The sequence below is a fragment of the Rosa chinensis genome, chromosome 3, assembly GCF_002994745.2.
Source record: "Rosa chinensis cultivar Old Blush chromosome 3, RchiOBHm-V2, whole genome shotgun sequence".
In the NCBI taxonomy this organism is placed as follows: Eukaryota; Viridiplantae; Streptophyta; class Magnoliopsida; order Rosales; family Rosaceae; genus Rosa; species Rosa chinensis.
In genome coordinates this window covers 33,270,632-33,287,138 of record NC_037090.1, presented here as the reverse complement: position 1 = coordinate 33,287,138, position 16,507 = coordinate 33,270,632, and the positions used below count along the sequence as shown (strand labels likewise).

General features: G+C 45.2%; 2 protein-coding genes across 2 annotated transcripts; both read right to left on the bottom strand.

Moving 5' to 3' along the window:
• Positions 1-6,355: 6,355 nt before the first annotated feature.
• LOC112194463 lies at positions 6,356-6,980 on the bottom strand. Its single transcript, XM_024334702.1, has 2 exons — positions 6,729-6,980; positions 6,356-6,640 (listed from the first exon to the last, which is right to left on the bottom strand). Exons 1-2 carry the CDS (start codon positions 6,978-6,980, stop codon positions 6,356-6,358), a joined length of 537 nt encoding a protein of 178 aa, XP_024190470.1.
• A 5,416-nt stretch (positions 6,981-12,396) lies between these two features.
• Positions 12,397-14,148, bottom strand: LOC112194462. Its single transcript, XM_024334701.1, has 3 exons — positions 13,974-14,148; positions 13,816-13,931; positions 12,397-13,464 (listed from the first exon to the last, which is right to left on the bottom strand). Exons 1-3 carry the CDS (start codon positions 14,146-14,148, stop codon positions 12,397-12,399), a joined length of 1,359 nt encoding a protein of 452 aa, XP_024190469.1.
• Between the last annotated feature and the right edge of the window lie 2,359 nt (positions 14,149-16,507).

Below are 16,507 nucleotides of genomic sequence, written 5' to 3'. Positions count from 1 at the left end.
GCCCTCTATTAGTAGACTTAGTCTAGATAGACTAAGACCCAGTTTGGGATTGCTGTGCTGTAAGAATAAGTACTTCCGAACTTACTGTGAGAAGAAACAATTCTGATTTTGCTGTGAGAAGAAGTAACTGAGTGTTCGGTAAACTGTTTTTAAAAGTGTTGGAAGAACGAAATGCAATTTTTGAGTGTTCGGTAAGTTGGAAGTGAAAAGTGAAACTAAAAATAGCTTCTAACAGGCCTGGCTTCTAATTTCCTGCTGCCCATGTAATCGCTTCCACACAAAAGCAACAATTTTGGAGTTTATCAAACAGCCTTTCTACCAGAACAATTTTTAATTGGACCAAAAGCATGTTTCAAAAGCGATCCCAAACTGAGCCTAGGTCTAATCATGTATTGGATATAAAATTCTAAGCCTTGTAAAATTAACAGAAAAATATCAAATACTAGTAGCCTTTCTTCTTTCCTTCTTATATTTTCTTAGATTTCTTGCTAGCCTTCTTTTTACCTTTTGTTGTTTCACCTTGAACTTTAGCAATTAGGATATATAGTATCTGTTTGACACAAAAATCAGTGAGGTACAAACTGTCTCTTTTGAATGCCCGAGCGTGCCAGCACCGTGGGGTGCAGTCGTCGGGGTGTCCCCTGACCTGACTTCTTGATCAAGCGTTGTGGACGAGGAGAGCACCAACCTCGTCACAAGGCTCTTTTCTCTGCCTTCCGAGAAAGGTCTTCTTGCCTTACGGATAAGGCTTCGGTTGTGATCTCTTCGCATCACCAAATCGATACTCAACATTGTAGGTCGAGCAGAGCAATCACTGGGAAGTTTGGAGAAAGCACAAGGTTTGCTAAAGCGTGACTTTAGCTTCGCGGGGGTTGCGAGGGTGTTACCCTAGCTTCGCTGGTAGTATCGGTGGCAGTAGCACTAACAGTCGGCTCTTGGAGAGATTAGGACTGGAAGCACGGTCGCCGAATTTCAACGAGGTTGAAGGTTTGCTCCAAGGAGGCTTGATAATCCGAGGGATTGATTGATTTGAGAGATGTCCCTGATTTGTCCTTGAAACCTGGTGTTTATACCTAGAGTTTCGACTGTTCCTTGCCATAGAAGGATTATTGATTGAAGTTTCCTATTCAATCTCTGGTACCTGACTCCAATAAGGGCTCGTTTTCCTTATGGGTTTTGGAATGAGCGAAGCTGTAGCCCAATTCCAAGTAGACTTATTTTTGGGCCGCAGGTATCGGCCTGCTATGCTAAATCCACTAAAGGATCTTGGCAAAATTACTTTTGGGCTCAAACATTGCCCCCCAGGCCCCGAAATCGGGCCCGTGAGAATGTAACTGATTGAAGGGGACTAAAACGATGTGTCTGATGACCGAAACGATATCATTAATGAGGATTGCGTCTATTCGCTTGGAAAAACGTCTTTTCGTCACATCGTTTCCCTCACAAAATCTTTTATTTAAATCCCGCAACCACTCCAAACCTGTCACATCAGAAACTCTTCAATCTCCTAAAACCCAGAAACTTTTTCGTCTCAAACATTTCTCCTTACAGAAACCCAGAAATGGCTCCTCCAAAGAAAATAGTTATCGATCAGGAGGAAGAACTCAACGAGAAAGCTGCACGCTCTTGGGGAACCGGAATTGGTGCCCTCTGTCGTCTCCACACCAATATCCAGAGACCACTGCTTCTCAGGCTCCCAAATCAACATGTCGGACTGGGCCCAGCGCCACGAGATTCCATTCCAGATGACGCTATCTCCCTCTACGGCCTACCCATCCGTCGGCCCATTCCGGTCTTCCGAAGGACCCCTGGAGATTTCAGCAGTTGGGCTGCGCAAAAACATCGAGAGAAAATAGGGTACTGGCCGTCCTCGATCAGGGCGGCAGAGCTTTCTTGGTATCGCGAAGCCCGAGCGTGAGATTTGGCTGGCTGGAACGCAGCAGGTATTACCTAAACCATTGATTTATGCTTTCTCCTTCCTCGCGGTGGCAATCGTTAGCCACTCGCTGCCTTTGCTTTTGGAATACTGCCACCAACACCTTCGATTTCCGATTTGGCCAAATGAGTATTACACTATTAGATATTTTTACCATTACTGGATTGCCCATTGACGGTGAGCCCTATCGGCATGGCGAATTCGATTCTGACAACTTCTTATCAACCATGGCTCAAACTAGTCGCGGCGTTCATAGTAGCTCCTATCCGCGGTGGTTGGCCTATTACCACAAAGAACACAATGTGACTGGTGGCATTGCTTTTCTGGAGTATTGGCTCTGCAAGTTCATCTTCTGTATCTCCGCCAATAAGCCCATTGGTCCTTGGACTTTCCTGGCCACAACCCTCTATAACGGCCGCTGCGTGGGGTTAGGACAACCAGTGTTGGGTGCCCTCTACCATACTCTATACCAGGCCACCATGCATTCTTTCGAGACTAGCATTTCTGGCCCTTTTTGGATCCTTGATTTCTGGATTCAAACTTACTTTCCATTCTTCCGTCGCGACGATATTTCATTGCTACCACGGGCTAACGCCCTTCTTGGTCAGTGGCTTTGTCGTGAGGAGAGGTACACATCCCCACCCTATTCTGAGTGTTTCTCATATTTGTACCTCCTGCACGAAATGCCTTACTGCGACTTAGTACTCAATAGGAGATTGCCCACTCCTCTTGAAAATGGGTTCCTTCCTGGGGCTCCTAATTATAGTGATCGAGCGCGCCTGGGTTTTCACCGCGCGATCTCTTGTTTAGACATTAGGCTTGCATCTGATGAACTCAGTTATGAGCTGTATGCTCCCAACCACTTCGCTCGCTAGTTTGGCCTTATCCAACTAGTGCCATTCCCCCTCTATGATGCTTGGAACTACAACACTTCTTGGCGCAGAATTGGCCCCTTAAATGGGCCTCCGCCAGTACAAAACATGCTTATACTGGTTGATCTCCCTGACTGGGCTAATAACATTGACCCCGTGGATGGGACTGCTAAAGATTATGATCAATGGTGGTCAGAAGTTTCCGTCAACTGCTAGGGACAAAAGGATGACGAGCTCTTCGCGACCATTTTTGAAGAGCTGAGATATCCTTATGATGCTGATACCGAGTTACTTGCTCGCTTTCCTGAAGACGAGGCGCAACCTCCGCTATCTGAACAGGCTCCTCTACCCGCGCGAGCCCCGCGCCCAATCCAGGCTAGGATTGTCATTTGTGAGCCTCCCCAAGAGGTAATTGTCTTTTATATATATATATATATATATATATATTTATTTATTTATTTTTTACTTTCTGTATGTTTTTTCCTTTTAACCCACACTTTGTTGCATCAGGGAAACGTGCCACCCTCTGGCGGTCGTGCAGTTGACGCTTCTCCGGCCCCTGGTCAGACCGCGAAGAAGAAAGTGATAGCGACGAAACTTGAAGTCGAAGACTCTTCCTCTGACGATGATGACCCACAAACAGTAAGGCTCTTATCTTAAAATCTCATAATTCTGATATCTCCTTCGAAGCTTATTTTGACTTTACTTTAATCCTGACAGATTGCTGCCGCTTTAGCCCGCAAACGCAGTCGCGCTGATCCCCGAACTGATCCATGGGCAGAAGATGAACCAGTCGCTGATCGAATGGTAATACTCATCTAAAATGAGCCATGACGCTTTGTTCTGTTATGTATGACTCTATAACGCTCCTCCTCCGCAGGTTCGCCGTAGGTCATCAAGGCAAGTTGGGGAAGGATCATCCGTTGCAGGCGAAGGTGCGTCCGGTGAGCAAGTCCAAGAGCCAAATGGTTCCAATAATCCTCCCTCCCCAACTGCAAACAATATGCAGTTGGTTCTGGTCCCTACAATGGTTATAGATGGCAGCTCGCCTGAGGTTGACGAAAGAATGCCGCTCCCAGACACCTCCCATGAGCAACCAACTGCCTCCCTCCTTCTGGGACAAGTAGCGCCTGATTCAGTTCCAGCATCCGGTGAGGTTGCCCAGGAACCTGTGCTAACAGCAATTATTCGCGAGCCACCTGTTGAAGAGGTACCACTCTTAACAAAATGTTTTATCATTAACCCCTGGCTTGGTTATTCTGATAATGCCTCCTTCTAGGATCCAAATGCTATTCCAAACGAGGAAGCGGCTGTCATAGCTGGAGAGATCGTGGCTGAGAATCCTGCTGAACCTGTCCTCGATGTGGTTGGTCAGGAGCCTGCCCCCCAAGCCATTGAAGCTAGGGAAGTAGGGGAAAACCCTGAGCCATTGCCAGAGGCAGTACCTGTTGCAGAACCTCTTGAGGCCCCTCCTGTCGCTGAGCAACCGCCTCCGTCCACTTTAGAACGGCTAGCTCGTGTGCTTGAGGTGACCCCTCCTGGGGTCGTAGATGATACCAGAGAAGGCCTTCATCGCCTCCTGGACCCTGATATTCTGATTCCTGGCGCGCCCGCGAAAGTTTTGGAGTATCTGAGGGTACTTCTCCGCGAGGGGGCTATCACTGAAGACCAATTTCAAGAGGTTGACCAGCTGCTGCAGGATCTTCCCCAAGGGCTCAATGAAAGGGCGGTCGCGACTGCGTAGGCCAGGCAGACCGAAACACACTACCAGACTCTTGCTCAACAGACGGCCGCTGGGCGTGATTTCTTGGGTGATCGGGCCAGTCTCATCAGAGATCTGACTCTCGAGAGAAACCACCTGAGGACCCAGATCCATGATCTTCAAGCCCGATTAACTGATGTGACGGCTAGGCTTGCTCGAGCGTAACCTCAATTGGAGCAGCCCCTTGCCGCTTTCGAGACGTTGACCCATGACCTGGCCCAAGCTCGTGTAGCAGCCCAACAAGCTGCAAAAGCTGCCGCTGATGCTAGTTTACGTCTGGATGAACTTTTCCTCCGCTTAACTCATGCAGGCCGAGGATTTTTAGGCCGCTGATATTAGGCCCATTAATTTGTACGAACAATATTACTACCAATAAATTAATTATTTAGCCCACTTGGTTGGCCCAAATTTCTTTTATCTCTTAGGCAATAGCTCTGTTCAATTCTTGCTTTAACTACACAAAAACAGTTTCAAAAAGATAATCTCGAAAAGGAGTAGTTATCTCCTTGGAGATCGCTCTCTCGTCCATGGGGACTCAATTTCATTTATTTCCGAGATTTCAGCATTGAATTCCATTGATATTCCCATTGATGGTGTTGAAACGTCTTCAACTGCCCGTATCCAAGGGTTGAAGCCACTGAGGCAGGCCTCTATAAATATCAATACTTTGGAAAGATGAAAACTTACACAAACATGGCTTACCCAGCAATGACCTTGCAAGCCTTTCTCCTCTTCCTTTTCTTTCTCAAATCTTCTCCATACGATCTCGCCCTTAGCGTCTAGATTTTAGGCTTTATGGCTTAATCTCACTGCCTGTGTAGGCCTTATGGCCTAATCTCAGGCAACCTCGTGTCTTTGGTCTATGAAAGCCTAGATGAAACATCCTATGTTTTTGGTAGATTGAAGATCACAAGGAGCTCCTAACGCGAGGCACCACAATCTGGGGAGTCCCTCTCCTTAGATTTCTCTGCGTGGAGCAAAGCGAAGAAGGGCGAAAGGCCACTCGAGGCCAATCGTTCTTCTTCCACTGCCTACCTTAGGGATCTGATGAGCCGACTTCTGTTTTCCCCCTGGAGGTAGGTGAGGCAACTGGGTCGCACTCCAGCGCTGATTCCGTCTCTATCCTTAAGGATAACCAACTGGAAGGGTTGCGATGGATTATTTTCTTCCCTCTCCTTCCAGTATAAATGATAGTAGCTGCGACTCAGATCAGAGGAGGGTGAAGAGAGGAAGAGTAAGAGTCGATATCTCATCAACCCTTCTTGCCGCAAGATCCGGAAGCTCATAAAAGATATGAATCCTTATTAGTTGTTTTAGCCAACTTTCTGGCTTTGTATATCCTTTATATATCGTTAATGTAATTTTTCCGAACACATTGTCTTGCTCTTGGCTGCAAAGCCACTTTATGAATGAAAGATTCGAAATTTTCTCATTTGCTAAAAACAATATGATATAATAAGGCCTCTGGTATAGGCCCTTACACACATTCCTAACACATATTGTCAAGGATATTGAACGAAAATGTACAAAAAACTTGCCAGAAATGGCTAATGCAAACATGCAAAAATAAAATAATGGCCACTATAAAGGCCCTTATGCATAGAGTGTTGCCCCCCTAGTGTTCGTAGGTGGAGCGAAGACAGGTGAACGAGGCCACAATGAAAAGGCCTAATTATAAGGGATGAGGCGAGCCAAGGGACACTATGTTTGCCCCCCTGTCCTTGCCACGGAAGAAGCTGGGGGATCTTCAAATTCCCAAACGCTGGGGTAGTATTTCTTTAAGAATCAGCCATTGATAGGGTTGCAGTGGAGGTCGCCATCCAAATCTTTGAGGTGAAAAGCCCCACGTTCCAGAATTCTATAAATCACAAAGGGCCCTTCCCAGCGTGGGGTCCATTTACCACGACGGGTCAACTTCTCACCAAATGGAAGAACTGCCTTCCAAACGAGCTCGCCCTCTTTGTAACTGCGGCCACGAGTTCTCTTATCATAGGCGTGAGCGATGCGTTGCTTCTCCATCACTAAGTTGTCGAAAGCCTCTAACCGTTGTCCGCTAAGGTCTTCGTGCTCCTGCCACATGGCCTAGACGTAGTCATCACCAATCAAATGATTGATCTTGGACGCGTAGAGAGTGAAGATTTATCTCCAAAGGTAAAACCGCGTCGTGACCAAACATGAGTGCATAGGGCGTTGTGGCAATAGGAGTTTGTTTTGAAGTGCGATAGGCCCGCAATGTTTCATACAATGTCTCATGCCATTGGCGAGGGTTTTTCACAAGCATCTTCTTCAGTAGGGTAATGATAATCTTGTTACTGGCCTCTCCCTGACCATTAGACTGGGCATAATAAGGTGTGCTGTGGAGAAACTGGATGCCGAAGTCGTTGACGAGCTGCTCCACATCACCGCCCATAAATGCTACCCCCCTGTCCGATACTAACACCTCGGGGACGCCGAACCTGCATATAAATATGTCGAAAGATGAATTTGTTGTGAATTTGGCTTGTTGATATGCCTAAGTTGATTAGGATTCAAGGCAAAACCAGATAGGTAAATGAAGATTAGTGCGCACAGGAATTCTTCTAGTATTCTAATGGGTTTTAGAATAGGAAGAGTTATTCTTATTGATTTAGACCTGGAAAGTAAGTTCTATTCTAGTTAGGAATAGGAAAGCTAGCTCTCTTTCCTTGTTCTAATAGTTTTAGGAATCCTAATGTGACATGTTTGTAACCAGCACCTATAATCTATAAATAGGGCTGCAGGGAGGTCACATAATGTGTCCTAAGATCAGAGAAGAGATCAAAGAGAGATCTCAGAGAGTTCTCAGCTACATATAAACACAGGGGCAGGGAGAGCCAAGGGTGATAGAGAGATCTAGCAAAAGGGTTGGGGATTAGCATAGGGATTTCAATAAGTACTTGTAATCAAGTTGTTATTCTCCATATTGCTAGTGATTCTCAAGAGAGATCACACAGAGGAGGTAGGCAAAGTTTTTTGTCGAACCTCTATAAAATTCTGTGTTGGTGTGTTGTGGTTTGTCTTGCTGTGATATTTTGCATCATCATCCTATTATTGTTTGCACAGTCATAAGCCTATAAAGAGAAACAAAGTTCTGGGTAAAAGGTGCATATTTACTACAAAGTGGTATCAGAGCTTAGGCTCAAGGTGTTTCTAAAATGGCAGATGACAAAGCAGACGCAGGCAGCAATGTGATGCCCATTATGTTGAATGGGAAGGATAACTTCACATTATGGCAGAGGAAGATGAAAAGTGTCCTGATTCTACAGGGTCTGTACGAGGCTATTCTCGGGATAGAGAATATGGCAGCTGATATGGCAGACAAGGTTTGGCAGAAGATGGACAAGAAGGCAAAAAGCTTTATAGAGCTACATCTTGCTGATCATGTATTGGTTAGTGCCAGTGAGAATATGAACAACAAAGAGACCTGGGATTATCTCAAGAAGGTTTACGCGAGTAAGGTTCATATTGGTGAGAATATGGACAGTAGTAAGACATTGGACAATGTCAAAGAGGTTGACGCGGATAAACTCTTTCTGAAAGACCAACTCTATAGTCTTTGGATGGAAGAAGGAGGGGATCTGCAGGATCATCTGAATAAATTTCAGATTTGTGTTGCCAATTTATCAAAGGTGGATGTGCGGTATAAAGATGAGGAGAAATCACTTATGCTGCTAAGATCTTTACCATCTTCATTTGAGCACTTCATCACTAGACTCGTTTCCGGTAAGGATTCTCTCAAGTACAGTGAGATTACCGAAACTATTCAATCTTATTTTAAGATGAGTAGGGAGACCGAAAGCTCTCAAGAAGGAGGCATTCATGTCAAGGGCAAGGAGACAGGTCAGTTGACGAGTAAGAAGGATAAATCTGGTAACAAGGGTACATCAAAATCCAAGGAAAAATACAAGAAAGGTTGCTTCAAATGTGGTGCTACCGACCACTTGAAAAGAAACTGCAGAGAAGGGAAGATGAGAGCAGAGGCGATGCCAGGGAGTTCAAACATAGCCAATGTAGTCATCAAACAAGATAAAGATGACGGTGAACTCCTTGTGGTAGCAGCCAGCTCCAATGCTTTCAGAATTTGGATTTTGGATACCGGATGTACATTCCACATGTGTGCAATCCGAGAATGGTTTGGCACATTTGAGGACAGTAGCAGTGGAGAGGTTTTTAGGGGAGATGACTCATCATGTAGGATCCTAGGTATTGGATCAATGAAAATCAGAATGCATGATGGAGTTGTTAGAACGCTGGAGAATGTCAGATATTTTCCAAAGTTAAGGAAGAACTTGATATCTTTGGGTACTTTGGACAGGGCCGGATATAGGTATCGCTCTGAAGAGGGAAGACTCAAAGTTCTCAAGGGATCACTTGTTGTGATGAAGGGCAACATTCAACCTAACAACTTATACAAGCTTCAAGGGACTACAATAATAGGTGGAGTTGCAACGTCTATTGAGGTAAAAGACAAGACTGAGCTATGGCATCATCGCCTTGGGCACATGAGTCAAAGAGGAATGCAAGAACTCCACAAGAAAGGTAAGCTAGAAGGTGTCAATGTTTGCAAACTGAACTTCTGCAAGGATTGTACTCTTGGGAAGTAGAAGGTGGCATTCAAGTTAGCAAATTGTGAGAACAAAAGCAAAGGATTGCTGGATTATATTCACTCAGATGTATGGGGCCCTGCACCAATAAGGTCTATGGGAGGCTTCAAGTACTTCGTTACTTTTTTAGATGATTTTTCGAGGAAGATTTGGGTCTACTTTATGAGGGAAAAATCCAAGGTTTTCACCAAGTTTAAGGAGTGGAAAACAGAAGTAGAAAATCTAATAGGCAGAAAAATCAAGTATTTGAGAAGTAACAGTAGCAATGAATATAGAATGAAAAGGTTCTTACAATTTTGCAAGGATGAAGGAATCACAAGACACTTCACGGTGAAAGAGAATCTCCAACAAAACGGAGCTGCTAGAAGAATGAATAAAACTCTCTTAGAGAGAGAAAGAAGCATGCGGCTGCATGCAGGATTACCGGACACGTTTTGGGCAGATGCAGTTAACCATGCGTGTTACTTGGTTAATCGGTCACCATCAAAAGTCTTGGACTTCAAGTGTGCAGAGGAGGTATGGTCTAAAGAACCAGTTGACTACTCTAACTTAAGGGTGTTTGGTAGCAGTGCATATGCTCATATTTCCAACAATGAGCAAACCAAACTCAGGCCAAAGTCACGCAAGTGCATATTTCTCGGTGTTGAGAAAGGAGTAAAGGGCTACAAGTTATGGGATATTGTAAGCAAGAAAAGGGTTCTAAGTAGACATGTCATTTTTTATGAGGAGACAATGCCGTTCAATGAAGTCAAGAAAAGTGAGGTGAAGAAGAAGACTGATGTTGTAGAGAAAGCAACCGAAGTTCCTCTAACCAAAGGGATCATGGAAGAAACTCCAGCTCAGGTGGAGCAAATTGAGCAAGTGGAGCATGATAAAGGGGTTATCAAGGAAGAAGTCTTAGAGCAACAACAACAGTCATTAATACAAGCTCAGGTGGAGCAATTAGCACTGCGAACCTACTACTCGGTTCGTCAGTCACTTGGGCAGGAGTTCCAGAGAAGCATAGCATTGGACAAGCATACTCTAAGTTTGAGTCCAGGAGATCCAACCACGTATCAGGAAGCTATAGCAAATGATGTACGGGAAAGTTGGATGGGAGCTATGTTAGAACAGATAAAGAAGTCCATGCAGAAGGACTTGGTTCAGGAGTCGGTTCCTAAGCCCAAAGAAAGAAATCAGGTTGGTTGTAAGTGGGTTTATAGGAAAATGGAAGGAATGCATGATAAGGAAGCCATGAGATTCAAAGCTTGGGTTTTGGCCAAGGAGTATTCACAGAAAGTAAAGGTCGATTATGACCAAATCTCACCAGCGGATAGCTGCGTTTATCATCATGTGTTCAAGGGTAGTATGGGTTTACTATTGCTACTTTATTTAGGTGACGTGTTGACTACATGTCGGGATATGTCTAGAATTTCGAAGTTAAAGGCACAACTAGGGAAGGAGTTCGACATAAAGGATCTAGAAGCTGCACAACAGATCCTAGGAGTGAAGATAAGGAGGGACAGAGAAGCGGGAAAAATATGGCTGTTTTATGAACCCGTGTCTACTCCACCAGTAGCACACTTCCAGTTGAGTGTGCAGAGATCATCTATGAAGGAGTTAGATGAGATGATGAATGTGTCTTATGCAAGAGGAGTGGGATGTCTTATCTATGCTAGAATCTGCACAAGACCAGGTTTAGCTCAAGCATTGAGCATTGTGTCAAAGTATATGGTGAATCCAGGTAGACGGCACTGGCAATCAGTGAAGTGGATTCTGTATTACTTGAGAGACACCAAGGAGCATGACTATGTTTGAAAGACAATAAGAACAAGCATGCATTGTTGGTCCTGAGGGTTCAGATTTGGCAGGAGACATAGACAAGAGAAGACCTGCAACAAGTTATGTTTTTACTTGTGGTGAAGGTTTAGTGAGTTGTAGAGCAACTAAAGAATCAGCTACGACGTTGTCTACCATTGAAGTAGATTGCATAGCACTAACAGAAGCTTCTGCAGATGCATTATGGCTTAATGGATTGATGAGTGACTTTGGAATTCAACAAAAAGTTGTGGTGAAGAATGGGGTCATCAATTTGACAAGGAATCAAGGGTTTCAAGTAGAGACGAAACACGTTGATATTCGTGGTCATCGCAGCGAAGGTTGGGTCAAGTCAAGGAAGATAACAATTGAGAAAGTTCATTCAAGGGAGAATGTCTTAGATTGTTTGACCAGGACCATTGCCATGGGGGAGTTCAAGTGTTACTTGAACTTGCTCATTCTTACAGCATGTTGAGATTGAGGTGGAGCACCTCCTCACTTGAGGTGCGTTGAGGCAAATAGACTTTTGCCAAGGTGAAGGTTCTTGAGGGTTTTAGGATTACTTCAAGAAGTACAAGATATCCTGGAGGTTGCAGAAATCAGTTTGGTATCAACTCACCAAGGTGGAGATTGTTGTGAATTTGGCTCGTTGATATGCCTAAGTTGATTAGGATTCAAGGCAAAACCAGATGGGTAAATGAAGATTAGTGCGCACAGGAATTCTTCTAGTATTCTAATGGGTTTTGGAATAGGAAGAGTTATTCCTATTGATTTAGACCTGGAAAGTAAGTTCTATTCTAGTTAGGAATAGGAAAGCTAGCTCTCTTTCCTTGTTCTAATAGTTTTAGGAATCCTAATGTGACATGTTTGTAACCAGCACCTATAATCTATAAATAGGGCTGTAGGGAGGTCACATAATGTGTCCTCAGATCAGAGAAGAGATCAAAGAGAGATCTCAGAGAGTTCTCAGCTACATATAAACACAAGGGCAGGGAGAGCCAAGGGTGATAGAGAGATCTAGCAAAGGGGTTGGGGATTAGCATAGGGATTTCAATAAGTACTTGTAATCAAGTTGTTATTCTCCATATTGCTAGTGATTCTCAAGAGAGATCACACAGAGGATGTAGGCAAAGTTTTTTGTTGAACCTCTATAAAATTCTGTGTTGGTGTGTTGTGGTTTGTCTTGCTGTGATATTTTGCATCATCATCCTATTATTGTTTGCACAGTCATAAGCCTATAAAGAGAAACAAGGTTCTGGGTAAAAGGTGCATATTTACTACAGAATTGGCGAATGGTTGCTCCAGAGGCCTCCTTCAAAGGTTCAGCTTCCACCCATTTAGTGAAGAAATCCGTAGCGACGATGATGAACTTGTCTTGGAGTGACGAATGGGGATGAATCATGCCAATCAAGTCCAATACCCATCCTCCCGCAGGCCAAGGTTTAATAATAGGTTGCATGGGAATATTGGGAATATGCTGAACTGGTCCATGAGACTGGCAATCCTGATAGCCTTTCGCGAACGTGATATAGTCTTCAAAATGTTGGGCCAATAATAACCATGTCGCCTGATGAGCCAACGCATCTTTGGACCCGCTTGATGGGTGCCACATATGCCGACATGTGCTTCTCGCATTAAACGTTTTGCATCTCGGCCAAACACACACCGAAAGTCTATGCCATCTTCGCCACGTCGACGCAGCTCATCGGCTCTGAGAAAGTAATTCAAGGCAAGAAAACGAGTCTTCCTATCTGCAACGGAGTCTGGTTGCTTTAGGTAAGCAATCAAAGGGACGCTCCAGTCTATATCAATAGGTTTAAGGACAGCAATGATTGGATCATCCAGCGGGTCAGGCGGCGCGAGCCAAGAAGGCAGCGTGCGTCGTTCAACTTTCAGGATTCGCTCTCGAACCCCATATTTCAAAGTAATGCCTGTAGCCAGTTGAGCAAGTTCGTTGGCCTCAAAGTTGCGCTCGCGAGGGATATATTCCAACTCCACGTCATTGAATTGATCCAGAAGTTCAGTGGCGCGATTCAAATATGGTACAAGCAAGCAACTCACACACCTGTACTTCTCTTGAAGTTGATTTATGACAAGCAAAGAATCACCGCGTACTTGGACATCTCTCACTCCTAGCTCCAGTAAGACCTCGAGGCCAATAATGAGGGCCTCGTACTTTGCTTGATTATTAGTGCACTTAAACTCTAATTGGAAAGAATAAGAAAAATGATCGCCCGCTGGGTTTTCCAGAATAATCCTTGCCCCTGCTAGTGTTTCTGTTCTTGAGCCATCAAAAAATAATATCCAGGGTTGAAGGGAGATTGTGGCCTGATACCAAATAGCATATTCTGGAATGCGCACCAAATCTGGTCGAGTTATGGTTGTGGTCACTATCTCTAACTCCTTCACTGTGGGGACATCCAACATAGGGTGATGTGCTAGAAAGTCTACGATGGCTTGTCCCTTCACTGCTTTCTATGGAACGTATTGTAGCGAGAATTCGGATAATGCCAGTACCCATTTGCCAATACGACCTCGCAGAATAGGTCGCGACAGCATGTACTTAACCAAGTTGGTTTGAGCGATAATGCAAGTGGTAAAGGATAACATGTAGTGTCACAACTTGCATGCTGAGAAGTACATTGTAAGACACAATTTTTCCATGGGTGTATACCTAGTTTCACAATCTATCAGTGTGCTACTGAGGTAAAAAATGGCATGCTCGACACTTTCCTCATCATCCTGGGCGAGTAGGCTGCCAATGGACACTTCATCTGCCGAAATATATAGCTTTAATGGAAACCCAGCTCTAGGTGGAACGAGTACTGGCGGGCTCGCCAAATAGGCCTTAATTTTATCAAAAGCCTCTTGGTGTTGAGGTTCCCACACAAACTCGTTCTGTCCTTGTAGTCTTAGTAGTGGGGAAAAAGGCTGGATTTTACCTGCAGAGTTAGATATGAAACGTCTCAAGAAGTTGATCTTACCCAGTAATCGTTGTAACTCTTTCTTTGTGCGCGGGGAAGAGGCGTTGATGACTGCGCTTGCCTTATCCTCAGGGACCTCAATACCCCTTTGATGGACAATGAAGCCCAAAAAATCTCCTGCCTGAACTTTGAAAACGCACTTGGTGGGGTTCATCATGAGCTTGTGCAGCCGCATTCACTCGAAGACTTTCTTGAGATCTGTGATGTGATCCCCGTGCTGCTTGGACTTGACGACCACGTCATCAATGTAAACCTCTAAAATCTTCCCCAGGATGTCGTGGAAAATCAGGTTCATGGCTCTCTGAGACGTTGCCCCAGCATTCTTCAGTCCGAAAGGCATAACCATGTATTCAAAAACGCTCGCGAATCCTGGGCAACGGAAAGCCGTTTTGTGTCTATCTTCCTCTGCAACCGGAATCTGGTGATACCCAGCAGTTCCGTCCATGAAGGATAACAATTCATGTCCTACCACTGCATCTACCAACATATCCGCGACCGGCATGGGGTAGACGTCTTTAGGCGTAGCGACATTAAGGTCTCTGTAGTCCACGCAGACCCTCATCTTACCATTCTTCTTATGGACTGGCACGATATTGGACAGCCACTGATTATATTTGGCCACCCGAATGATGCTCGATCTATGCATCTTTTTAACTTCTTCTTTGACCAGAACTTGGGTCTCGGAGTTCATTAGTCGCGGCTCTTGCTTCACAGGCCTCTTTTCAGGGAGTGTTGGTAGTTGATGGCAAACCAAGTCAGGTGATAGGCCGGGCATGTCTTGATATTTCTCCTCGAAGTAGTCTTTAAACTCCAGTAATAAATCAATGAGCCTCTGTTTCTCGCTAGGCTTTAAGTAAGCAGTAATAGCCACTTCCATGGGTGCAGCTGCTGTTCCAAGATTGACTTTCTCTGTAGGATCCCTGACCTTTGGAGGGGTGTCATCCAGCGCTGCTGGAACCAGCTGAATTTCTTCTGTGTCTTCTGTTTCTTGGTTAGAGAACTCATCGTCGACAATTTCCAAGGTCGCGACACGATCATAGGCCTCTTTTTCCACCAGGTACGAGGATAGTCTTTCGTACAGCGAGTGGAATGCCTCTATCTCTTCTTCTAGAAGGTCGTAATCCATTAATCGTTTAAGGGTTTGGGCACAACGTGGCCAGGCCTTTCCAAGCCTTCTTTTGCAAGCGTAAGCTCCCACTGTGCCAATTCAGAGGCCGTCACCCCTGTGGGGCGGCCTTTGTCGTTGATGTCACTAACTTGCAATGGAGTAATTGGCTCCAAGTAGTACCTGGCATCTACATAGTTATCGGAGACTGGGAATGGGCGAGGATCCGCTTTAATCACCTCAGCTTGATCTGTTACCCTATTCCACATCACCAATTCCTGGTGGAGAGTTGAAGGAACACAATAGCTCTGGTGAATCCAGTAGCGCCCTAGGATGGCGCTATAGGCCGCGTAATAGTCTGTCACGAAGAAAGCATAGACTCCCTCTACTGGTCCTACCTTGATACGTAGAAACAATAAGCCCAAAGTCTTTGTGACTGTCCCCACGAAGTTCTTCAGCGTGAGGGATGTAGACTGGATCTTCTCTTTCTTGATTCCAAGTAAATGCATGGCTCTTGTGGTGATAACGTTGACAGCGGCCCCTGTGTCGACCATGACCTTACTGACTTTAGTGCCAACAATCTCTACTGTTGTATATAAAGGTCGCATGTGCTGAAACATCACGGGTGTTGGTCTTGTGAAGCTCATAAAGAAACCTTTACCCTCAGCGTCTTCAGTCTCAAGAATCACTGCCTCTGCTAAAGGTGTCGTTGCAGCCGATGTGATTTGTAGAGGCTGATCGGTACCTTCTTCATTCTCCACACACTCCTGCGCGGCGATTGGCAAAGAAAATCTCGCGGGAAGTACATAGACCATATTGCAGGCCACCTCAGTTTCGTCTATGTCGTCCTCCAGGTTGAGCTTCGGCTCTCCAACCGGGATGTCAGTGTTGAACTGCTTTGCCAGTCGATCTACCAATGACTCTTCTGTAATGCCATTTACCGCACACTGTTTCTGTTCCTGCAGCTCGGCCATCAAGTATGGTGAGTTTGATTTCTGTTCCCCTACAAGTATCTCCTTTGGGGGTGCCACCACTAGACTTTGGACTTTTTTAGGTCTCCACTGTAAAGCTTCTGCAGTATTGCCCTTGCCCTCCAGTCTTTCAAAAACTGAGGGTTAGGCTTCTGGTTCCTCTCAAAACAACCTGCGCCTAACATTTGGCCCCCTAGTTGGCGAGTTGTCCTTCCTAGCTAGCAGAGGTGCCCTTTCTGTCGTGATCCTGCAGAAAACACTAGGCTTAGAGGCTCCTGATTCGGAGCACGCCTGTTTTTGAAAACTGCGAGGAGCCACCAATGGCTTAGCAGCTAATGCCTCCATCTCCTTCTGATATTGCTCAGGAGATTTAACTAGTTGCAATGGCTTGATCAGGCCCTGCTCCAGAGCTTCTAGGGTGCGCTTGGCTTCTCCGAACCTGCGCTGCAATTTCCTTT